The 25,325-nt window shown below is 36.8% G+C and overlaps 1 protein-coding gene across 7 annotated transcripts in view; it reads left to right on the top strand.

Moving 5' to 3' along the window:
• The window catches only part of CASC1 (cancer susceptibility 1), a 76,454-nt gene that overhangs the window by 14,465 nt on the left and 36,664 nt on the right, over nucleotides 1-25,325 (top strand). For 4 of the 7 annotated variants that reach the window (XM_029204380.1, XM_029204376.1, XM_029204375.1 and 1 more), the window contains 8 exons: nucleotides 1,947-2,031; nucleotides 4,530-4,621; nucleotides 6,505-6,606; nucleotides 7,452-7,589; nucleotides 12,588-12,734; nucleotides 13,756-13,830; nucleotides 15,799-15,902; nucleotides 17,572-17,881. In XM_029204380.1, the coding sequence (XP_029060213.1) occupies nucleotides 1,947-2,031; nucleotides 4,530-4,621; nucleotides 6,505-6,606; nucleotides 7,452-7,589; nucleotides 12,588-12,734; nucleotides 13,756-13,830; nucleotides 15,799-15,902; nucleotides 17,572-17,881 (1,053 nt within the window). Of the gene's footprint in view, nucleotides 1-1,946; nucleotides 2,069-4,529; nucleotides 4,622-6,504; nucleotides 6,607-7,451; nucleotides 7,590-12,587; nucleotides 12,735-13,755; nucleotides 13,831-15,798; nucleotides 15,903-17,571; nucleotides 17,882-25,325 lie in introns of all 7 variants that reach the window. The other 3 variants (XM_029204378.1, XM_029204377.1, XM_029204381.1) reach the window with 2 other exon arrangements.

Here is a 25,325-nt window from a genome sequence, read left to right as displayed (position 1 = left end):
AATGGGGATGTGAAAGCAGTGGGCAACTCCTTTTAGGCAGTCTAATATAAAGGGTAACAGCATTGGAGCAAAAGAGGAAGAGGGATGTGAAATCCAGGGAGGGAGAGATCTATGAATAACAAGAGGTGTTAATTACAGGACCCAAGTCTTATATAGGCAATAAGGGATAGGATCTAGTGTAAAAGTGGTGGATTCAGACTTAAATAGCAGAAGGTACATCCAGTTAGTTCATCCAGTGTAACAGGAAGGGAGACAAAGGTAGAGGTAGATTAAAAGATCTGGTGTGTAAAGTAGCGTATTCTTAAAAGTTTCTAGTGATGTAAAGTCAACAGCTGAGAGTAAGAAAGAGGAGAGGATTTTGGAAGAGTGAAGAGAATGAAATAGCAATAGGAATGCTGTATGGTGCTTAGAGCCTGTTTAAAATGTGTGCTCACAACTTTGAGCTCATGTAGTTTTCTCTGGCAAGGTCCAGCTGCTCCTATTGCTAGCTCAGAATAAGTGGGGAGTTGGGTTTAACTAGAACTAGGAATTTGCCCGCTGAGCTTCTCAGAGGGAGAGGAAAATAGAGGAGGCAGAGATATATAAGTTAGTGATTATGTGATGAACTGTGAAATCTAACCAGGGTAAGGAAGAAGTGACAGTATGTGGGGGTTGATGAATGGTGAAAAAGTGATAGGGCTAATGTATTGGAGACTCCAGTGGAGCATCCTGCAGTAGGTGAGCCAAAAAGAGCAGGTGGTCATCCAAGAGTCTGTGTATCCCTCGGATTAACCACTCAATTGATTCCTAAATTTAGATGGTGCACTTCTCTTTCCATACTCTCCCTTAGGGAAAATGGAAGGGAGGCAGTCATCACCAAGATAGTTCTCAAATCTGTATTCTGTAGCCCTGATCTCTTGGCTACATCTCAGTTCTTCAGTTTCAAAGCCTGCAAGCATTGCCTGGATTCTCCACCAGCACTTCATACTAATTAAATTTCTCTAAACCGTTTCTCTTTCAAATTTGAATCTTCTGGACTACTATTCTTCTTTTTTGATTCTTCTCTGACTCCTTCCTCTCCATGTCTCCAGTTTTAATCATTATCAAATAAGTTAGCTTATAAAATATTTATTGGATCCATCCCCCATCTGCATTTCCATTGTCATGACTTTATTAATTATTGTTAATAGTAGCCAAAATGTATCATCTTTACAATCATTTTTTCCCCTAACACCAGGTTTGTTTTCCAGATAATAGCCACAGGCCTGGAAAACTTTTAGGGGGTTTCCAATTCTTTTAACACAATGTCCAATCTCTACAGCATAGGCTCCAACCTTCTTTTCCATTCTCATGTCCATCATTACCTCTTCTTGGGGTTTTCCTAGGGCCTATCCAGTGCTCTCCCAACTCCATATCTTATGCCTGCCTTTCCCCCTTGGAGTATCTTCCTCTCATATCTGAATGTTAAAATCTTTTGGGCACAAACTTTAATACTAGATACCCTATAAAAATTTTACTTGATCCCAGCTGTTGAAAACAATTTGGCCTTACTCCAAACTTGCAAAATAACTCTATATCTGTTAGTCATAAAAATATCTTTAATTTTTATAGACATGTAGCAGTGTTAAAGATATTTTTACATGTTTTATTTTAATCCTTACAAAAATGAAATGAGGTTTTATTTAGCACCACTTTAAAGATGTGAAAACTGAAAATGAGAGAATTAACTTGTATATACTTGTCACTGTCACTCTTGCCTTTGAATAATTTATATGTTAATTTTCCTACTTGTTTCCATACTTTGTCCTCAAGGCTTTGCACTTAATAGGCAGTCCTATCTGAATGAGTAGAAGACTGGATTCATGAAAGTAAAAGTGTTTTTCATAATTGCTAGTTGAGGGATATGTGTTTTTAAGTAATTTGAGTACATGTGAATAACCTTTTTAAAAATTGTGGCCTTTATTAAGTCTGGCAGTAAGAAAAAGAGAATCACCAAAGCCGACCAGTCGAAGCAGCTACAAGAGGAGGAGGAGAAACGACAAAAGGAGGAAGGTATAAAACACACAGTGGTAACTATTGTCACATGCAGGTAATACTAACAATAGGTTTGTATTTCTGTCATCCAGTCAGTACTTTTTAAAAACAATTTTCAAAATTTTTAATTTTTTGAATTTAATCTGTTTTATAATAGCTATTTACTATTTAAAGGGTACCCAGAAATTTCTGTTAGTACACGCCAATCATTTTCAGATATATCTTGAAGGAGAGTTGCCAGTTAAAATACAGGATGCCTAGTTAAATTTGAATTTCAGACAAACAGTGGATAATTTGGGATAATTTGCCTCATGCAATGTTTAGGATATACTTGAACCAAAAAAAAGAGTCCACTGTTATCTGAAATTCAAATTCATCTGAGCATCCTATATTTTTATATGCTAAATATGGCAACCCTATCTTAATTAAATTAAGTATAAGATGTTTATACTTATTGATTAAATTAAGGGCATTGGTACTGATTGTGCAGTAAGAATTCTGAAACTGAAATTAAATATGGGGAATATACACTAGCAAGAAATTAATGAAAATTTGGTCATTTAAAATAATAAAAAATCACTTTAAAAATCTGAATAGTTTATAAAAATAGAACTACCATATGACCCAGCAATCCCACTACTGGGCGTATACCCTGAGAAAACCATAATTCAAAAAGAGTCATGTACCACAGTGTTCATTGCAGCAGTATTTACAGTAGCCAGGACATGGAAGCAACCTAAGTGTTCATCTATAAGATGAATGGATAAAGATGTGGCACATATATACAATGGGATGTTACTCAGCCATAAAAAGAAACGAAATTGAGTTATTTGTAGTGAGGTGGATGGACCTAGAGTCTGTCATACAGAGTGAAGTAAGTCAGAAAGAGAAAACAAATACCATATGCTAACATATATATATGGAATCTAAAAAAAAAAAAATGGTTCTGATGAACCAAGGGGCAGGACAGGAATAAAGACACAGATGTAGAGAATGGACTTGAGGACACAGGGAAGGGGGAATGGTAAGCTGGGACGAAGTGAGAGAGTAATATTGACATATATACACTACCAAATGTAAAATAGATAGCTAGTGGGAAGCAGCTGCATAGCAGAGAGATCAGCTCAGTGCTTTGTCATGACCTAGAGGCGTGGAATAGGGAGGGTAGGAGGGAGACGCAGGAGGGAGGGGATATAGGGATATATGTGTGTGTATAAGTGATTCACTTTGTTATAAAGCAGAAACTAACAATACTGTAAAGCAATTATACTCCAATAAAGATGTTAAAAAAAAATCTGAATATTTCAGATGGTTGTAGCTTTTAGCGTGAAGAACATCTGTTGATTCAGATTCAGGTTTTAAATGTCTGTTCTTAGTTTCCATGTTGATTTTTTAATGTATAATCATATAAATCTTTTTTAGGTGACTCATGATAATAATACAGTATCAGGATCTACATCTTGGTGAATGTTTTATTATATTGGGTTAAACTCATATTCTTCAACATATATTTTCTTTTTTAATAGTGAAAGCAAGGGAAGATTAAGATAGTTACTTCTGGACTTCCCTGGTGGTGCAGTGGTTGAGAGTCCGCCTGCCAATGCAGGGGACACGGGTTCGTGCCCCGGTCCGGGAAGATCCCACATGCCACGGAGTGACTGGGCCCGTGAGCCATGGCCGTTGAGCCTGCGCGTCCGGAGCCTGCGCTCCACAACGGGAGAGGCCACAACAGTGAGAGGCCCACATACCGCAAAAAAAAAAAAAAAAAAAAAAAATGTTACTTCTGATAATGTAGATGTCACAAGATTATGGAAATCTTCTGAAGATTTTACCTCTTAATTACCCATGATAGATTTGTCATTTTTCATTGATTAAAATCATTATTGGATTGCTATAAACTTTTTGGAAAAGAGAAATATCATTGTGAGCCAGAAATTTTGAGTCATGTTACTTTTTTTTTTTTTAATTTATTTTTATTTATTTTTGGCTGAGTTAGGTCTTCGTTGCTGTGCACAGGCTTCCTCTAGTTGCAGAGAGCGGGGGCTACTCTTTGTGGCAGTGCGCAGGCTTTTCATTGCAGTGGCTTCTCTTGTTGCAGAGCACAGGCTCTAGGCACACAGGCTTCAGTAGTTGTGGCACGCGGGCTCAGCAGTTGTGGCACTCAGGCTCAGTAGTTGTGCCTTGCGGGCTCTAGAGCACAGGCTCAGTAGTTGTGGTGCATGGGCTTAGTTACTCCGGGTCATGTGGAATCTTCATGGACCAGGGCTTGAACCCGTGTCCCCTGTATTGGCAGGCGGATTCTTAACCACTGCGCCACCAGGGAAGTCCAAGAGTCATGTTACTTTTTTGAAAGAAATGTAGCAGTTTTATTTCTACCACACAGTAAAGGTTGTGACTTCTATCAAATATTCCACCATTACTACATCTTAAATATTTGAAATAATTTTAAGTGCTTAAAAACAGACTAAAAAAAAAAAAAAAACAGACTGAAAATTTCTTTTGTTGTTGTTCTTTAGAGGAAGCCCGTGTGAAATACGAAAAAGAAGAAATGGAAAGACTTGAAATACAACGAACTGAGAAAGAAAAATTGCGAAAACTTGAAGCAAAAGTAAATAAACATTAATGCTATTATTACTGAAGACAAACTATGTGGCTATCAGATCTGTTTGGCCATTTAACGTCATTCTCCCCCATAGCTACCAGTAATATTTAGGCCTGTATGAACTGGTTTAATTCATTTTATCCTACCATAAAGTTATGGTGGGTAAATTATTACCCACATTTCACAGATCAGGACATTGGTGAATAGAGAGATTAAGCAGCTAATAAATTTCAGAGCCAGGACTTAGACAGAAGTAGTCTTGCTTCAGAGCCCGTGCTTGTAACCATTAAGTTATTATTCTCAATCTGTCGTATAGGTAATTAAACAGGGACCAAAAAATGTTCAAATTCTACCTCTCCTTTTAAAATTTCACTTCTCTTTTTCACCAGAATTTTTCATTATTGGATCAGTAGTTCTGTGATATTTTAATCTCAGGACAAAACCTCATTACTATTAAAAAGTGAAGATCCCCAAGGAGTTTTTGTTTATGTTTATCAATATTTACTATATTAGAAATTAAAACAGAAACTTAAAAACATCTATTATATTAATAGAGATTAAACATTGTTAAACATAAACATGAATAAAAAGTAAATACATTAACATATTTAAAAAACAATTACAGTATATATATATATTTATTGAAGTATAATTGACATTTAAAATTATATTGGTTTTAGGTATACAAAATAATGATTCGATAGTTGTATATATTGTGAAATGATCCCACAATAAGTCTAGTTAACATCCATCACCACACTTATATATATATTTTTTTAATTAGGGAAATAAGTGGCATTGTTTATATTTTATAAATCTCTTTAATCTCTGACTTAACAGAAGACAACTGGATCTCATACCTACTTCATCATTCCATCTGTTACAATGTGTTGTTTTGACTGAAATATGTGAAGAAAATCTGGCCTCACACAGATAGGTAGTTGGAAAAAGGAGGAATGTTGTAACAGCCTTTCAGATAATTGTGGATATTCTTCTCCACGCATGATTTTGCAACATCATACATTGATTGCTTGGAAAAAATTGGTTCACTGAATTATTTGCTTCCAAATGTTGACACATGTTTATCATTCATTATCCCCCCCCCCAAAAAAAAAATCACATACATTAGTATCATCTACAGTCAAATCAGAAAAGTTTTTAAGGATTGGGAAACTGTCAGGCTCCCTAGTGGTGGATATAGGTTTTCTAAAATTCAAATTTTTATTTGAAAGTTTGAATTTTATCACTGGCAACAAATACTTTGGGTTGTTTCCTGAAAGTGACATGCTCAATTCATTTATTTTTGACAGAATGTCTGCCAGAATACTCAAATAGTTGCATAAATGTTTATTTCTGAAGATAGCATTGTCCTTTGTTATGTAGCAGAAGTGCTCTATGCATACTTCCCATTTTGTCACACAGAATATTAAAAAGACATATACTTAAGGTTTGACATCTAATAAAATTAATACATTTCACTTCTTCATCAGATCATTCTTATGTGAAACTGACTGCTATCAGCCCTCTCCCCCGAAGAATATGACCGCTAGTATAGCTTATGCCTTGATTTGCGCTAAGGCGCCAGCAGTTTTATACCATCTTGCAAATGTGTACACTGCAAAAAAAGCAAATAAAGTCTTAGTATTATTATTAAAATAGATTTGACCTCACAGATCCTGAAAAAGTTTGGGGGACCCACCAGGAGTCTGCAGATCACACTTTGCATACCACTGTTCCATGTGAAAACTTTTGGAAATATCAGTTACATTTAAACTGATTGTAGTATTCATCTTGAAATTAAATACTTGTCAAGTAAATTTTAGGTGCTACTTATGAAACACAAAGCTGAAATTAAAGAAGATGTCAATGTATCTATCCCTATGAAACAGGATCTAGAAAGAAGAAATGAAGAGCTTGAAGAACTTTATTTGTTAGAGGCATGTTTTCCTGAAGCAGAGAAATTGAAACGAGACAGTAGATTGCTTTCTCAGGTAAGACTGATTTTATTTATTTAGCTAATACTTTTGTACCACAAGAGGGAGTTATAATCCAATATCTGTTTAAATAACAAGAAACTTTAAATTTGTCTATAAAAAAATCTCTAATCTGACAAATCTCTCTCATATTGCTTGTAGCAAAGTAAATTCATATAGCTCTGTAGAAATCTATTTGTCAGTAATAAGATCCTTGAAATTTTTATATCCTTTTACTCTGATTTAATTTGGGGGAATCTATACTGAGGAAATTATCCTAAATTAAAATATAAAAAGTTTGAGCCTAAGGCAATCTAGTGTTGCTCAAAACAGTGTAACTTCGGAAACAATGTAGATGATTATCAGGATAAAAAGGAAAAACTGTAATAATATGGCAAAAGATTATAGTATAATTTAAAGCAAAAAAATTGTAAGTACAATATGATTACAAATGTAGAATTTGCATAGACTACAAAATGAATGGAAGGACTAATACTAAAATGACAGTGGCAGTTAAGAATTAGTAGTCATTTGAGAAGTAGAAATTAGCTCAAGTGTTGGCTTTTGTACCTACAGGAGCTATATGATTAGAGAGGAAAGCAAAACTAAATCAACTCATAAATACTTTTTTAAAAATAAAAATATGACAATAAATAGAATTTCTATTTATTTGAAATATTGAGGCTTTTAAATTATTTTGATGAAGAGGAATTTGGTTATTTTAGAGATATCTCAAGTAACTAAAGTCATAATATGTTTTTTGCCTAATATGGAAAACAAGGTTATAAGCTTCAAAAAAGAAGTAATTTCATCTTTGGTTGAATTTTCATCAGTGTGAACTTTCAACCATTTTTATTCCACAGTGGAAACACTACATTCAATGTAATGGGAGTCCTGATCCTTCAATATCCCAAGAAATTAATACTTTTATTAGCTTGTGGAAAGAGGAAACCAATGAGACTTTTGAGGCAGTGACTGCGAAGAGTAAACTAGTGCTAAATGTAAGTATTTAAGTATTATTCTGTAATTTTAAATTATGTAACTTACAATTGTCTGATATTGACTCTAAAACTAGAAATAAAGTATTTTTCAGTTAATAACACTACTACTTCCTTGGCTGTGGAGAAACATATTTGCTCATCTTTTTGTTTTCTTTTTTATTTTTGCCACTCCTAAAAACCTCTTGCCACCTTAGGTAAGATCAGCCTAACATAAATTTGAAATAGTAACTGTATGTATATCTAATTCAAGAAAATACCAAGTTGCATCCATTTATGTAGATAACTCAAGTGCAAAAATGTATAATTTTATCCTCAGCCAGAATTGTGCACTATTCAGTGATTCACTACACATATTTTTTTTAATGTTAACTATGAGCCAGGCACCTCTTTTTTTTTTGTTTTTTTTTTTGTGGTACACGGGCCTCTCACTGTTGTGGCCTCTCCCGTTGCGGAGCATAGGCTCCAGACGCGCAGGCTCAGCGGCCATGGCTCACGGGCCCAGCCGCTCCACGTTATGTGGGATCTTCCCGGACCAGGGCACGAACCCGTGTCCCCTGCATCAGCAGGCGGACTCTCAACCACTGCGCCACCAGGGAAGCCCCAGGCACCTCTTTTAAGCACTGGAAATACAAAGATGAATAAGAATATCCTACCTTCTGTTTCTGCAAATAGAATGGATAGGCTAACCTGAGGAGCTACCACATTACAAATGCACTTGAAAATGCTAGGGAAAACAATTTAACGACATTTAAATCCATTGCCTAGCTCAAAAGAAGGCAAAGGAGAATCTTGGAGGCCATAAAACAATTCAGAAAAGTGGGCAAGTCTAAAAGTCAGTGGCCTCCCAGAGAGTGTCTATTTGTTAACCCCTGGTGGCTTAGCACTGGTTTAAAGGGAAATCAGGAGGCAAAGCCTAGGGTACAAGGAAGGTAGCAAGTTGGATCAGAGATGCTTTTATGGCTGGGAGCCTCAAAAAGGTAATGTGGATAAATAGGGGAAAACCTGCTTTGCAAAGGGAGATGATAAGAGCTTGATTGGCTCACGTTTAGCTTAATGAAGGGAAAACAAAAATGTCTCTACTGAGAATTCTTAATAGTGAGTGAGTCAGGAGTTAGATTGAAGAATTTATCAGAATACAGCACAGAGAGATACAGAGATGAAAAATATCAAAGAGTAATTAACAGACATGTATGATGGAGCAAAAAGGACTAAATGTATATTGACAAGGAGTACCAGAAGGAGACAGGGAGATATAGAAGAAGGAGGGAGAGACAATATTCAAAGAGATAGTGGCTGACGATTTTCCAGAATCCTCAGAAACCCAACAAATCCCAAGTTAGGATACAAAGAAAGGAATCCACACTTAGACACACCTACGTAATATTAGAAACTAGAAGGAATTCACTCCTCTTGGTCCTTTTATCCTTTAATGCTTTTTGTTTCTATTTCTGCCGTGTTGTGCTTCTTGTCACTGTGGTTTACTTCTTCTCCATGTTGCTATAAAATGGAATAACTCCAGACTGTTAAGGTCATAACTTGCTCGCCTAATTTAATCTGGAAAACAAGCTTATGAGATTCATTTTACATATGAAGAAACGGGTTGTGACTTGCTTACGGTCCCCTATGAGACCTTAGATGGGCATTACTGTGACTTTCCAAAGACTCCAAAGAACCTCCCATGAAGTATTTGGATGCTAATGGATTCATCATACAGTATTCTTGCCATTGCATATTCTCTCTCCCAGGGAGGCTGCCATAGCGTGATGCTGGTCCAGGAATCTGCTGCGCTTTGAATAGCAGGAAGGCAGCAGGAAGTAGTACTAAAGTTCACCAGTGATGAGCTGGATGTGACATCTTCCTGTTATGAATGTGGGATACAGAAGCAGAAGTAATGAATAGTAGGGAAGATGAGAAAAGGATAAGTGAAACAAAACAGGAGATAGATGAGTAGAGTAATCAATAATAATAGGAAACTAAAGCAGGAAGCCACAAGACGAACAGAAAGAATTGGATAGCAGTGATCGCATGGTAAACACCAAGTTCCAAATTATCAAATTTATTTATTTGACAAACTCTTATATAATATTTACTATGCCAGGCTTTCTCAGCCTGGTTCAGTTTATTCATGTTGTTGCTGAATTCCCCCCAATAACCCTGTGAGGTATGCACCGTTATCCCCATTTTACAAACAAAGAAGGCGAGGCACAGAGATGTTAAATAACTTGCCCCAAATCACACCACTGGTAAGAGGTGGCAAGGATGGAAGCCCAGCTTTCTGGCTTGAGCCCATACTACTCAGCTATCTCTCTTAATTTAGAAATTTTCTGTATGTTATCTATGTCAGTGTTCAAAATTAAATTTTGCTATTAGTTGTTCCTTGATCATGCTGTACATTAATTTCTCCCAACACTCTAAATGTCTCTCCACTTTCTCCTTGTTTGTGTGATTTCTGAGAAGTTGGGTATAATTCTTAACTTTGTTCCTCTAAAGGTAAGGTGTTTTTTTCCCTTTAGCTGCTGTCAGTTTTTCTTTATCTTTGATTTTCTGTATTTTGAAAATGGTATGCTTAAATAGGGGTTTTTTGGCATTTATCTTGCTTGGTGTTCTCTGAGCTTCCTGGATCTGTGGTTTGGTGTCTGACATTAGTTTGGGGGAAATTCTCAGTCATTATTATTTCAAATATTTCTTCTGTTCCTTTCTCTTTCTTTTCCTTCTGGTATTTCCATTATGTGTGTGCTTCCTTTTTTTTGTAGTTGTCCCAAGGTCCTTGGATATTCTGTTCTGTTTTTTTAAGTCCTTGTTCTCTTTGCTTTTTGGTCTTTTGAGGATTCTGTTGATAAATCCTCTTGCTCAGAGATTCCTTCCTCAGCTGTGTCCAGTTAAGGAGTAAGTCTTTCAAAGGCATTCTTCATTTCTGTTGCAGTGTTTACAATCTCTAGCATTTCTTTTTGGTTCTTTCTTAGGATTTCCATCTCTCTGCTTTACATCACCCATCTATTCTTGCATGCTGAATACTTTATCCATTAGAGCCCTTAGCATATTAAAAACAGGTGTTTTAAATTCCTGGTTTGATCATTATAATATCCTGCCATGTCTGGTTCTGATGTTTGCTCTGTCTCTTCAAATTGTGGTTTTTACCTTTTGGTATGCCTTGTAATTTTTTCTTGATAGCCAGACATGATGTACTGGGTAAAAAGAACTGCTGTAAATAAGCCTTTAGTAATGTGGTGGTGAGGCAGGTTGGGAGAGGGGAAGAGTTCTGTAGTCCTGTGATTAGGTCTCAGCCTTTAAGTAAGCCTATGCCTCTGGATGGTGAACTTCACAAGCGTTTTTAATTTTTCTTATCCCCTCTTAGGTGAGAGGGAATGGCTAGAGCCAGCTGGAGTTGGGTATTTCCTTTCCCCCAGGTGAGTTAGGCTCTGATAAAATTCCAGCAGGTTAGGCTCTAGTTAATTAATTTCCCCTGAGATCAAGCCTTGTTAAGAACAGAGTGCTCTGTCGTATTTCAAAATGCTTCCTTTCTCCCTCCTTCTGCCAGCAGCAGGAGGGAATTTCTTTCCCCCATATTTATTGTGGGGACCTGGTTGAGCTCCTGCAGGTAAGTCTCACAATACTATGGGCTCTCACCCTCCCATGACTTCATCCTCCGGGAGGATTTTTTTTTTTTTTTTTTTTTTTGGCTGTGTTGGGTCTTTGTTGCTGTGCATGGGATTTCTCTAGTTGCACCAAGCAGGGCCTACTCTTCATTGTGGTGCGCGGGCTTCTCATTGCGTTGGCTTCTCTTGTTGCAGAGCTCTAGGCATATGGGCTTCAGCAGTTGTGGAATGCAGGCTAACTAGTTGTGGCACACAGGCTCAGTAGTTGTGGCACACGGACTTAGTTGCTCTGTGGCATGTGGGATCTTCCCGGACCAGGGCTCGAATCTGTCCTTTGCATTGGCAGGCAGATTCTTGACCACTGCACCACCAGGGAAGACCCCCACCCCGGGAGTTTTTAACTCTCAGAGTTGTCCACCCTGAGTTCCCAGCAATTCATCATTTACAGTTCGGGTTTACAGACCTGGCACTGGTTCCTGTAGTGGTCTTTGCTCCTGACACTCTGCTCTGATAAACCGACTCCCTGTATTCACCTGTAGGTCTCTCCAATCTTGGGGACAGGGGTTTGCTCTGTGTCCTCCCCTCTTTTATGGATCAAAGAATAGTGGTTGGTCTTTCAGCCTGTTCAGCTCTTCACTTGTTAGGATTGAGTGGCGTCTTCCAAGCTCCTTACTGGTGGAACCAGGTTGCCTCAGTTTCCTCGTCTATAATATAGGCACAATAAACAGTACCTACCTTACAGAGTTATGATGAGGATGAAATGGATTAAAACATTTAAAGCATTTAGAACAGTTCCTGGCAAATAGTAAGCATTCAGTAAATGTTAGTAATTCTCCTCCTCTTCCTCTTTCTCCTCACTCTCCTCCTCCTCATCATATTGTTTCTATTGTTCCACAGTCTTAAGTAGTAACAAGCTGTGCCTCCTCTATCAGATCGCTAATGACAGCTCTGTTGCACATAGTATAGAATTCTTTTTTTTTTTTTTTTTTTTGTGGTACGCAGGCCTCTCACTGTTGTGGCCTCTTCCGTTGTGGAGCACAGGCTCCGGACACGCAGGCTCAGTGGCCATGGCTCACAGGCCCAGCCGCTCTGCGGCATGTGGGATCTTCCCGGACCGGGGCACGAACCCGTGTCCCCTGCATGGGCAGGGGGACTCTCAACCACTGCGCCACCAGGGAAGCCCTAGAATTCTTATAGTGGAGTTTTAGGAGGAAATATTTTATTTTTCCAGGATCTTAAATAATAGAATAAATATAGGAAAGTATTTTTATATGTTTTACTGGTGATGTGTTCCTCAATTCAAAAGTGATAAAACATCCCCCATTTCACTTTTTCTTTGTGTGTCAGATTACTTTCATCGTAAATTTTTACTTTATATTTTTACTTATACTTTTACTTATAGTTAATTGAGAAATTGAAGTTAATTTTATTGGAAACTCCATCATATGATTTGCAAGAGAAAAATATAATACAGTACCAAGGATCAATTCTAGAACTGCAAGAGCTCCTTCATCTTAAGTTTAACATAGCCACAGAAATACTTCTCAGAGTAAGTGTGATATTTTGCTTTATATGTTATTATTGACTTTTTTAAGAGTTAAGATTTTATATTATATAATTTTTAAAGTCCAGTGTCCTTTATTTTTTTGAAGACTTAAAAGGTTATGGAAAAGTCAGTAGAACAATTTAAGGCACATGTATTTATCCAGATTTAGCAACTGTGAATATTTTATTTTCTGTACACTCTAGATAAATCAGTTGACACAAGATTACAATTACTGGTAGTCACTCTATTTTTCCCAAATATCTTAGCACTAATGATAATATTCAAATAATCATAGAGCCATTGTTATACCTAAGAAAATTAATAATAATTCCATAATGTATTCCAATATCCAGTCCATATTTATATTTTCCCTAATATTCCATGAATATCTTCTATAGCTGTTTTTGTTTTGTTTTGTTTTCTAAATGAGAAAACAATGTAAGGTCACACCTTGCTTTTGGCTATTTTCTCTCTTGGTTTCTTTTGGTCTAGAACCCAATCACCTTTATAGGCTTGGTAGAATATGTTCTAATTATAAAAAGAACTGTAAAGAAGGCTTATTGTTAAGTTTATTCTTGGAAGTAATATTCATATTATAATTTTGCAGCTATTTTATCTATATTGTAAGAAAAAGCCAATAAGGAAATGTATTATAATTATTAGTAATCAAGATTTTTATTCTAAGAGAAAAAATATATATAGAAGAAAAAAAGATTAGAAAAAAATACCGTAATGTTAAATTTGTAGTGGAAGTATCAGTATGAAACAGATTTCTTTTTATTCCATAAAAAGGAACCAGGTCTAATTGTGGTAAATGGCTGATTCGAGTTTGGGGCAGGGAAAGTGAAAGATAAGGTTGTTATTGAAAGATGAGTTTCAGTTATCTTGTGCTAGAAAACAAGTAAATACTCAAAGACTAATGGAGTTGTAGCCAAAGAGACAGGACTAGCTTAAAGAAGCTCCCACTGATCAAGTTGGGGATAATTTGAATATCAGAAAGAATAATGACTATAATTGATTATAGCAGGCATCCCCAACCCCCGGGTGGAGGACTGGTACTGGTCTGTGGCCTGTTAGGAATGGGGCTGCACAGCAGGAGGTAAGTGGTGCGTGAGCGAGTGAAGCTTTGTCTGCCACTCCCCATTGCTTCCCATCGCTCACACTACTGCCTGAACCATTCCCCTGCACCACCCCAGTCCGTGGAGAAATTGTCTTCCACAAAACGGGTCCCTGGTGCTAACAAGGTTGGGGACCTCTGGATTATAGAACCTTGAATAAAATAAAAATTAATGAGTCTATAGTGATATTCCAAAATGGAAAGGGGAAAGTGGAGTGGCGGGTAGAGAGAACAGTTCTTTACCGAAGAATACCACCTGATGAATGTGGAAGGAATGATCAGTAAGATAATAACCATTTTTCAATCCCCAATGTAATAATTGATAAGGATCATCAATGGCTACCTCAATAAGTAGGCGAAAAGTTTAGGAACACATTATTCTCATAGTGCCAAAGTATTAGACCACAGATTACTTACTGACTAGGATAAATGTACTTCGCAAGGGGAGATAGGGGTAGTCACCACGTTAACTAAGTGATCAAGTCCACATTGTTAACAGTAGGACATCATATGCCTCCTGATAGTATGCAATGTGAGGAACACAACATTACCTATTGTGCCTTCTTGCCGAAAATTGTCATCTAATCTGATTAAACCTACCTAGACCTAACTTCCAGTGTACAAAAAATAAAGGGAATAGAGGAGCAAGTTAAACCATGAGGAAACAGCTAGATAAATTCACAATGTGGAACAGTTCTTCAAGGCAATTATCCTGGGCATTTCAAAAAGTTAATGTCACAGAAAAAAAAAAGTGTGGGAGAACAATCACTTTTATTTCTTTTTTTTCTTTTCTTTTCTTTTTTGGCCACACTGGCACAGCTTGCAGGATCTTAGTTCCCCCACCAGGGATCGAACCTGTGCCTCGTGAAATGGAAGTATAGAGTCCTAACCACTGGACCACCAGGGAATTCCCAGAACAATCACTTAAAAAAAAAAAGCAATAAATTCACCTCCCAGTACATTTAAATTTTTACATTATAGGAACCAAATACATATTGACTTATTTAAGCCCTTTGAAAGAGCTAATATCTTAAGCAATAGGCATCAAGCTATGTTAGTCTTTATAAAAGAATTCTTAAGAACATCCTTAAATTGTGTGTTTAATGTTGATTATCAAGTATTGGACTAGTAAAACACAAAACTCATCTGGATATTTTGTTTTCTAAACTTGGTATGTTCAGAAATAGGCTAACTTTTGCAGTAGCATAATCTACATTTTAATAAGGTAAGGATAAAGAAGCATGTATATAGTTAAAATGAAAAGTCACAAATAATGTTAAAATTGAAAAGGATAACCTAAGAGTAATCCACAAGTGCTACCTGGGAATACAGGAGCAACTTCAATCCTTAGACACCGTAAGAGAAACTGAGTAGTAAATGGGGAGCACATTTAATTGAGTAAATATGTTTTTGTTGTTTAGAGAATTTTTAAAAACAATTCTTTGTTATTTTGATTGAACCTTATTTTTACCCAAATTTCTCTTTTCTTTTTATTTTTTTCAAGGTTTCTTTTTTAATTATTATTTACTTTTTGGCTGCGTTGGGTCTTTGTTGCTGTGCGTGGACTTTCTCTAGTTGCGGCGAGTGGGGGCTACTCTTTGTTGCAGTGCGCCAGGCTTCTCATTGCGGTGGCTTCCCTTGTTGAGGAGCACCGGCTCTAGGCGCGCGGGCTTCAGTAGGTGTGGCTCGCGAGCTGTAGAATGCAGGCTCAGTAGTTGTGGCGCACAGGCTTAGTTGCTCTTCGGCATGTGGGATCTTCCCAGAACAGGGATCCAACCTGTGTCCCCTGCATTGGCAGGCGGATTCTTAACCACTGCGCCACCAGGGAAGTCCCCAAATTACTCTTTTAATATTGAAGGGAATCCAACACCTAAGTGATGAAGTAACTTATCTAAATTGCGTAATTTATGAGGCCTCTAATCTTAATAAAGTTTTCTTTTTCTCTTACAGCAAGCTAGTACTTTAGCAGATCTGGACAGTGGAAACATGGAAAAAGTGATTCGAGATGAAAATGTTACTTTATATGTATGGGCAAACCTCAAGAAGAATCCAAGGTATTCCCATGGGTGATACTATAGGTCTGAAGACATTATATAGTCACATGACCAAGCAGATGCCTGTTGCATTACAGCATGGCGTACTTATAAAAACCCATGTTAGAAAGTCAGCCACCTGGGGTTTGACTCAGAGACCTGCCATTTATCTTAGGCAAGTTAGTTAGCCTTGTTATGCCTCAGTATATCAACAGTAAAATGATTATATCACTTAATAGGATTGGGCTGAGGATTAAATGTTAACACGTGTAAAGGTCATACATAGTGTGGTGTCTAGCACAAATATACACTGACTAAATATCAGGGTCTTCCTCTTCTTTTCACCCACTTAACCTCCCTCCCCACCAAAAAGTAGAAGTGGTAGGTGCTCTCTACATGGCAATCTGAAACTTTTAAAAAATTTATCTTTTGTGAACTGTTAATGCTTTCAAAAAAGAATACTTTTCATATTTATTATTTTTTAGATAATTTAAGTGATGTTTCCCTGATTATTTTCAACAAAGTAATATCATTCTGAGGAATGATAGAGATAATGATAAATTCACGATCACTTGGTTGCTGCTTTATCTCAAACATTTCAAAATAATTGAGTTAGTATGGCAGCAAGTTTTAGGAAAAAAATGATCTGAATAAAAGTTAGGAGGCCTAGGTTCTGGTCCCAACTCTGAAAAGACTAGTCCTGTGACAGTGGAAAGTATTGGGTTTTATTTCTGATATTTAGTAAAAGTAAGGAACAAAGTATTTTCCAAGTTACATTTGCTACAAAATACTCTGTGGTTTAAATCAGAGTCAATATATTAATATAACCTTTTTCATTGTAAAATACGTTAGATCCAGAAGGATGAAGAAAATTAATCTGTATAATTTTAAAAGAAGAAAAGTAAAATGAATATCCCTGTATTAACTACCCAGGCTTAAGAAGAGAATTAGATGGTATCTTTTACTAAGATAAGGAATAGTGGAAGCAGAACAAGTTTTGTTTTACTTTGATGGTGATGTTGAGAGAGCAGGGGGTGGTCAGTATGATGAGCTCAATGTCGGACTTGTTGAGTTTGAAGTACCTATGACACATCAAAGTGCAACTGTCTGAAAGCATTGAGAGAAATCTGAGTTGGAGACATATTTTGCAGAGTCATACAGATTGATAGTTCTTAACTTTTGGGGAGTCATAGACTCTTATGAACTTTATTACATATGCTCACACATATGTAAGGGCATTTTTGGACCTTTTAAAGTTCATTCAAGGATGCTTCTTCCCCTAGGAAACATAGAACTCATGTTAAACACTCCTGATAATATAAATAATAATTGAAGTCATAGAAATAATAATATCCAGAGAGAGTATGTAGAGGGAGAAGAAAAAAGGGCTCGGGATGGAGAGTCAAGTAACATCAACGTTTAAGGGATGATTAGGAAGGAGACCATACAAAGGAAACAGAGAAGGAGCTGCCAGAGATGGAGGAGAAGAGTATAGAGTCATGGATCCCAAGAGAGAGTTTTGAGAAGGTAACATGAGCAACTGGATCCAAATGCTGCAAAGAAAGCAAGTATGGGTCAGGACTCAAAACTGTGGTGAAATTAAAGTGGAGAGAAATACTGCTTAGGTATAAGCTTACAACAGACATAGAATTTTCTAGAGCCTCATCCTTTTTGTTAAATTAATTAACAGGTACAGAAGTATCAGATTCTCTGAGACACAAATTGGATTTGAAATTCCAAGGATATTAGCAACATCTGACATTGCTCTACGACTCCTACATACTCGCTATGATCATGTTACGCCGTTAGGCCCTGTTCCAACAGCATCACAAGAACACACTTCCACGGTAACTTACTTTGGCAAAGACGAAGTTAAGAGTGTAGAAGCAGCAGTCAGCAAAGATCTCCAAGAAGAGTATAAAGAACAAGAAAATGAGCCTAACTCAGTTCATGAGGAAGAAACAAAAGTTGACGAACAAGGTGGTATTGAAGGACAAACGGTAGGACACTTATTTTTTTTAAATAAGAATTTAATTGCATTTATTTTAATTTTTTTGGCTGTGCCGTGCAGCATGTGGGATCTTAGTTCCCCAACCGGAGATCGAACCTGTGCCCCCTGCAGTGGAAGTGTGGAGTCCTAACCACTGGACCGCCAGGGAATTCCCTAAGACACTTTAAATGTACATTTTTTCTTCATGTAACAGGTGTTATAGATTCCCTTGATGCATTCTCAAGATTTTTTCCTAAACAACTAGAAACTGAAAGCTACTTTCTTGCCAATGGCTCAGTTTTGTGTGTGTGTGTGTGTGTGTGTGTGTGTTTTTCTTGCCTTCGATTCATAGTCACTATTCATAGTTGAGCCTGTTGCTTCCACATCCTAAAGTTCAGGACAGGAATTGCTATTTTTTATTTTAGGTTCACTCCTGAAAAGCTTTGAAGCAATTTAATTTGTGCGTATTTATTATATTTCAAACTCACTTAGGGAACTTGTGATAAATACTTTCACAGACTGAAGGATTATCTTACATTACTCTTACTTCCTCAGCTTTTGGTTTTGTAAGAAAGAATTATATGAAGTAAAAACTGATATTTTTTAAACTGTTATACTCTCTTAAAATTTGACATCTTTTAAAAAAATTGGACATCTTTAGATATAATATGTTAGTTGAGCAATTTAATAATCATATTCTATTAGTTGGTTTCTGTTCTTTTTTTCTTTCTATTTCAAGGATTTTCAAGCTACTTACTTATTAAGGTAGAATAAATTGTCCCTTTAGAATTTAGTAATACTTTCTCAGAACTGAGCAGCTTTTTGTTTGGCCATGGACAATCTGCATTTTAGGAAGGACCAGGTTTTCCTACAAGTACTTAAGATATGAAGTGTACTGGTTTATTGGTTTGTTTTCTTTAAACACAGGTGAGGGTTAAGAATTAAATTGAATACAAATTTGAAATCAGAATAAGGATTATTAGATATTCTTAGAACATATTTAATTGAAAAATTTCATTTGATTCCACCAGAATCAAAACTTACAATGATGCTACAGCAATATAAAAAATGGATAAGACATGATGGTCAGTACAAAGAACAGTATTTAGAGTATGATTACAATGATGAAAAAATTAAAAAAGCATAAGGAGAGGAGAACCCAGAAACCTGTATATAGCTGATATTTCACAGAGGTGGGAAATAAGTGATTGGTTCTTCTTTAAAAATTTGTCACTTTTAAAGGAATGTTTTTTGAGCAATCTGGTAGCTTTTATAAAGAAAAAAGTCATTTTCCCTCTCAGGTAACATGGTAGCATTACTAGAGTTCAACAATATTTCCAGTTTTCTTCCCTTTCCTGGACAGGAAGGGAAGAATTACACTGCTTGCCCCCTTGAAATTAGGGGTGACCATGTGACTTGCTTTAGCTAGTAAGATGTGAGTGGAAGTGACACACTGATTTCTAAGAGGGGGGAAACAAAGAATGAGTAAATGGGTGCTGGATGTTACATTATTTAAATGTTCAGTAGAAAATAAAATGAAGACCCATAAACTTACAATAAAATTTGGCGGGATTTGTGACTGAAAATTCATGAAAACAAAGAACAAATTAAAAACTATCAAAATTGTCGTATGAAAAGAGTATCTAAAAATGTTTGGTCTTGATCTGATAAAAATATTGAATAACTTCTGCTCCTCAAGTTCCTTGATCATATTTTATGAAAAATCCATCAACAGTTTACCTAAGAATTTGACATTACTAACTTAAAAGTTATGAAACAATAATTAGAAAACATATAATTTGAAATATTACTTGAATTTAGATGGCTAAAGCAATTCTTCCTTATACATGTATGTCTCAGTTAAAGCAGCCTTATGCAGTAATGACTCATTATAGTTCTGTGTATAAAACTACCAAAAATAGTTTTATATTAAATATATCATCATATGAATTCACTATAATACCAAACAGTGCAGTTATATATTTTTCTCCAGGTCCGTCATCTATTAGAGTAAGAAGTCATTTCCTTTACTCTCAGCTGGTGAGCTCAAAGTTACCAAGCTAAGCTTTCCTCAGTTAAATGACCCTTTCCAACGTGTTTAACTATATCTATTTTTTTTCTATTATTCTTTAATGTTTTATTGAACCATTTCAATTTATAATGATGACTACAGGTATACCAATGCTAATGTTGATAATGCCACAAAAGTACGTCAAGGAAAAGCATTCTACTGGATGGTAATGCATATTTTATGGAATACTGAAGCTTTTCTCAAATAAGTAGCCTAAAGATCAGACAATTAGTAATATAGCAGAAATAGTTTTACCCTATGAAACTTCACCACAGCCTGGGAAGCTTGACTGAGAATTGTGTGAATGGTACATGGAGGAACCTGGCTGGCAGAACTTTGTTATCAGGGGATTGAAAAAGAGAAAATTGCCTAGCAGATGAGACTAAACTTAATTTAGTTAGCACCCCTGTTTCCAGGAGCCAGTCCTCTCATCACACCAAACAGGCGTGTGTGTAGTTGCTTATGCTTATGGATGTGTGTTCTCCCATCCTTCCAAAACCTCCACGGCATTCTGAAAAGTTAACATGAGTAATGCTGAAGCAGGGATGATTTCCACAGAAGCAGAAGAATCCCATAGTAGTGCCTAAGTGTACCGAGGCAGGTGGGAAAAGCCATCTCCTGTGCTGAAAGAGGATCGTTGGGGCAGGGGGGAGACAGTGGCAGTAAACTGCAGAGAGTGAAGAATCAATCTGCCACCTCAGAACCACTTGCCCTGCTAAGCTGGGGAGGAAAGGAAAGAGAGCTGATAGAAACAGTTGTCAGCTGGGCCTCCACTTGTCACTAATTTTGAACAGAGCACATTTGTAGAGCACATTTTGTAAATGTGAGTAGGCTTCAGGGAGCAAAAATCAGTGGAGGGACTTCCCTGGCATCCCAGTGGTTAGGACTCTGCACTCCTACTGCAGGGGCCATGGGTTCCATCCCTGGTCAGGGAACTGAGATCCCACAAGTGGAGTAGCAAAAAAAAAAAAAAAATCATTGGATTTATAAAGAGAGTCAGCAGCTCAAAAGAAGGGGATAAAGATAATTTGGTGGAATTTATGGAGGAAAAAATTAAAACAGATGGGGAAAGAAGTAGATCTAGTATCTATGTAAAAGAAGTTCCAGAACACAAAGGAAAGGATAAGTTTAATATAATGATTGGCACTGTGACCGCTAGCTAAGATATGAAATAAATTTCCATTCATACTTCCCTCTACAGACTAAAAAAAAGTAACAGATTTTATTTTTTTTAATAAAAAAAAAACTAATCAAAGACTCATAAAATAATAAAAGTATTTGAAGAGAATGTAGGGAAGTTATTTTATCATATATACTAAGAAGGTCCTTCTTACTTCTTAGTGCATCAAAACCATACAAGAAAAGGAGGTTATGAATTCAAACATTTGTATAGCAAAATAAACCTCACTGTAAACAAACTTGAAAGACAATGGACTGGGAAAAATATTTAAACATATAAAACAAATGGTTAGTATCCTAATATAAAGAACTCATAGCTGCGGAATTGTCTCCGGGCGCAGCTGACGGAAGCCCCGTCTCCTCAGGACCCGCTGGGGCTTTGGCTTCTGGAACACGTAGGACTACGTCCATGCTGATGGCTGGGCTTCGGGACAACTTGGGGTCGAGTCCACACTAACGGAAGCCAGGTCTCCTCAGGACCCGCTGGGGCTTCAGCTTTGGGACATCATGGGGTCCATTTCTCTCTAACAGGAGCCTGGTCTCCTCAGGATCTGCCGGGACGTGATGTCACTAAGGGAAAAGGCTGCACCGCACAGCATGGGGGACCCTAGTTCCCTGACCAGGGATTGAACCCACACACCCTGCAGTGGAAGCGTGAATTCCAAACCACTGGACTGCCAGGGAAGTCCTGGTCCTTTATTATAAAAAGGTTGCCCTTGAGAAGCAAGAAGAACTACAGTCCTTCAGCCTGTGGAACAAAAACCACATTCACAGAAAGATAGACAAGATGAAAAGGCAGAGGGCTATGTACCAAATGAAGGAACAAGATAAAACCCCAGAAAAACTAATGAAGTGGAGATAGGCAACCTTCCAGGAAAAGAATTCAGAATAATGATAGTGAAGATGATCCAGGACCTCGGAAAAAGCATGGAGGCAAAGATCAAGAAGATGCAAGAAATGTTTAACAAAGACCTAGAAGAATTAAAGAACAAACAAACAGATGAACAATACAATAACTGAAATGAAAACTACACTAGAAGGAATCAATAGCAGAATAACTGAGGCAGAAAAACAGATAAGTAACCTGGAAGACAGAATGATGGAATTCACTGCTGCGGAACAGAATAGAGAAAAAAGAATGAAAAGAAATGAAGGCAGCATAAGAGACCTCTGGGATAGCATTAAACGCAACAACATTCACATTATAGGGGTCCCAGAAGGAGAAGAGAGAGAGAAAGGACCAGAGAAAATATTTGAAGAGATTATAGTCGAAAACTTCCCTAACGTGGGAAAGGAAATAGCCACCCAAGTCCAGGAAGTGCAGAGAGTCCCATACAGGATAAACCCAAGGAGAAACACACCGAGACACATAGTAATCAAATTGGCAAAAATTAAAGACAAAGAAAAATTATTGAAAGCAGCAAGGGAAAAACGACAAATAACATACAAGGGAACTCACATAAGGTTAACAGCTGATTTCTCAGCAGAAACTCTACAAGCCAGAAGGGAGTGGCACAATATACTTAAAGTGATGAAAGGGAAGGACCTACAACCAAGATTACTCTACCCAGCAAGGATCTCATTCAGATTTGATGGAGAAATCAAAAGCTTTACAGACAAGCAAAAGCTAAGAGAATTCAGGACCACCAAACCAGCTCTACAACAAATGTTAAAGGAACTTCTCTAAGTGGGAAACACAAGAGAAGAAAAGGACCTACAAAAACAAACCCACAACAATTAAGAAAATGGTCATAGGAACATACATATTGATAATTACCTTAAATATGAATGGATTAAATGCTCCAACCAAAAGACACAGGCTCGCTGAATGGATACAAAAACAAGACCCATATATATGCTGTCTACAAGAGACCCACTTCAGACCTAGGGACACATACAGGCTGAAAGTGAGGGGATGGAAAAAGATATTCCATGCAAATGGAAATCAAAAGAAAGCTGGAGTAGCAATACTCACATCAGATAAAATAGACTTCAAAATAAAGAATGCTACAAGAGACAAGGAAGGACACTACATAATGATCAAGGGATCAATCCAAGAAGAAGATATAACAATTATAAATATATATGCACCCAACATAGGAACACCTCAATACATAAGGCAACTGCTAACAGCTCTAAAAGGGGAAATCAACAGTAACACAATAATAGTGGGGGACTTTAACACCTCACTTACACCAATGGAAAGATCATCCAAAATGAAAATAAATAAGGAAACAGAGGCTTTAAATGACACAATAGACCAGACAGATTGAATTGATATTTATAGGACATTCCATCCAAAAACAGCAGATTACACTTTCTTCTCAAGTGCGCACGGAACGTTCTCCAGGATAGATCACATCTTGGGTCACAAATCAAGCCTCAGTAAATTTAAGAAAATTGAAATCATATCAGGCATCTTTTCTGACCACAACACTATGAGGTTAGAAATGAATTACAGGGAAGAAAACGTAAATAATACAAACACATGAAGGCTAAACAATGCGTTACTAAATAACCAAGAGATCACTGAAGAAATCAAAGAAGAAATCAGAAAATACGTAGATATCAATGACAATGAAAACATGACAATCCAAAACTTATGGTATGCAGCAAAAGCAGTTCTAAGAGGGAAGTTTATAGCTATACAAGCCTACCTCAAGAAACAAAAAAAATATCTCTAATAAACAATCTAACCTTACACCTAAAGGAACTAGAGAAAGAAGAACAAACAAAACCCAAAGTTAGCAGAAGGAAAGAAATCATAAAGATCAGAGCAGAAATAAATGAAATAGAAACAAAGAAAACAATAGCAAAGATCAATAAAATTAAAAGCTGTTTCTTTGAGAAGATAAACAAAATTCATAAACCATTAGCCAGACTCATCAAGAAGAAGAGGGAGAGGACTCAAATCAATAAAATTAGAAATGAAAAAGGAAAAGTTACAACAGACACTGCAGAAATACAAAGCATCCAAGAAATGACTACAAGCAATTCTATGCCAATAAAATGGACAACCTGGAAGAAATAGACAAATTCTTAGAAAGGTATAACCTTCCAAGACTGAACCAGGAAGAAATAGAAAATATGAACAGACCAATCACAAGTAATGAAATTGAAACTGTGATTAAAAATCTTCCAACAAACAAAAGTCCAGGACCAGATGGCTTCACAGGTGAATTCTATCAAACATTTAGAGAAGAGCTAACACCCATCCTTCTCAAACTCTTCCAAAAAATTGCAGAGGAAGGAACACTCCTAAACTCATTCTATGAGGCCACCATCACCCTGATACCAAAACCAGACAAAGATACTACAAAAAAAGAAAATTACAGACCAATATCACTGATGAATATAGATGCAAAACTCCTTAACAAAATACTATCAAACAGAATCCAACAACACATTAAAAGGATCATACACCATAATCAAGTGGGATTTATCCCAGGAATGCAAGGATTCTTCAATATATGCAAATCAATCAATGTGACTCACCATACTGACAAATTGAAGAAAAACCATATGATCATCTCAATAGATGCGGAAGAAGCTTTTGACAAAATTCAACACCGATTTATGATAAAAACCTCCAGAAAGTGGGCATAGAGGGAACCTACCTCAACATAATAAAGGCCATATACGGCAAACCGACAGTAAACATCATTCTCAATGGTGAAAAACTGAAAGCATTTCCTCTAAGATTAGGAACAAGACAAGGATGTCCACTCTCACCACTATTATTCAACATAGTTTTGGAAGTCCTAGCCATGGCAGTCAGAGGAGGAAAAGAAAAATAAAGGAATACAAATTGGAAAAGAAGAAGTAAAACATGTCATCACGGCAGATGACATGATACTATACATAGAGAATCGTAAAGATGCCACCAGAAAACTACGAGAGCTAATTGATGAATTTGGTAAAGTTGCAGGATACAAAATTAATGCACAGAAATCTCTTGCATTCCTATACACAAATGATGAAAACTCTGAAAGAGAAATTAAGGAAACACTCCCATTTACCACTGCAACAAAAAGAATAAAATACCTAGGAATCAACCTACCTAGGGAGACAAAAGACCTGTATGCAGAAAACTGTAAGATACTGATGAAAGAAATTAAAGATGATACCAACAGATGGAGAGATATACCATGTTCTTGGATTGGAAGAATCAATATTGTGAAAATGACTATACTACCCAAAGCAA

Source organism: Monodon monoceros, unplaced genomic scaffold (assembly GCF_005190385.1).
Source record: "Monodon monoceros isolate NGI ecotype Baffin Bay Population unplaced genomic scaffold, NGI_Narwhal_1 Super_Scaffold_6, whole genome shotgun sequence".
In the NCBI taxonomy this organism is placed as follows: Eukaryota; Metazoa; Chordata; class Mammalia; order Artiodactyla; family Monodontidae; genus Monodon; species Monodon monoceros.
The sequence above is the reverse complement of the archived record's forward strand: the minus strand, read 5'-3'. Positions and strand labels throughout refer to the sequence as shown.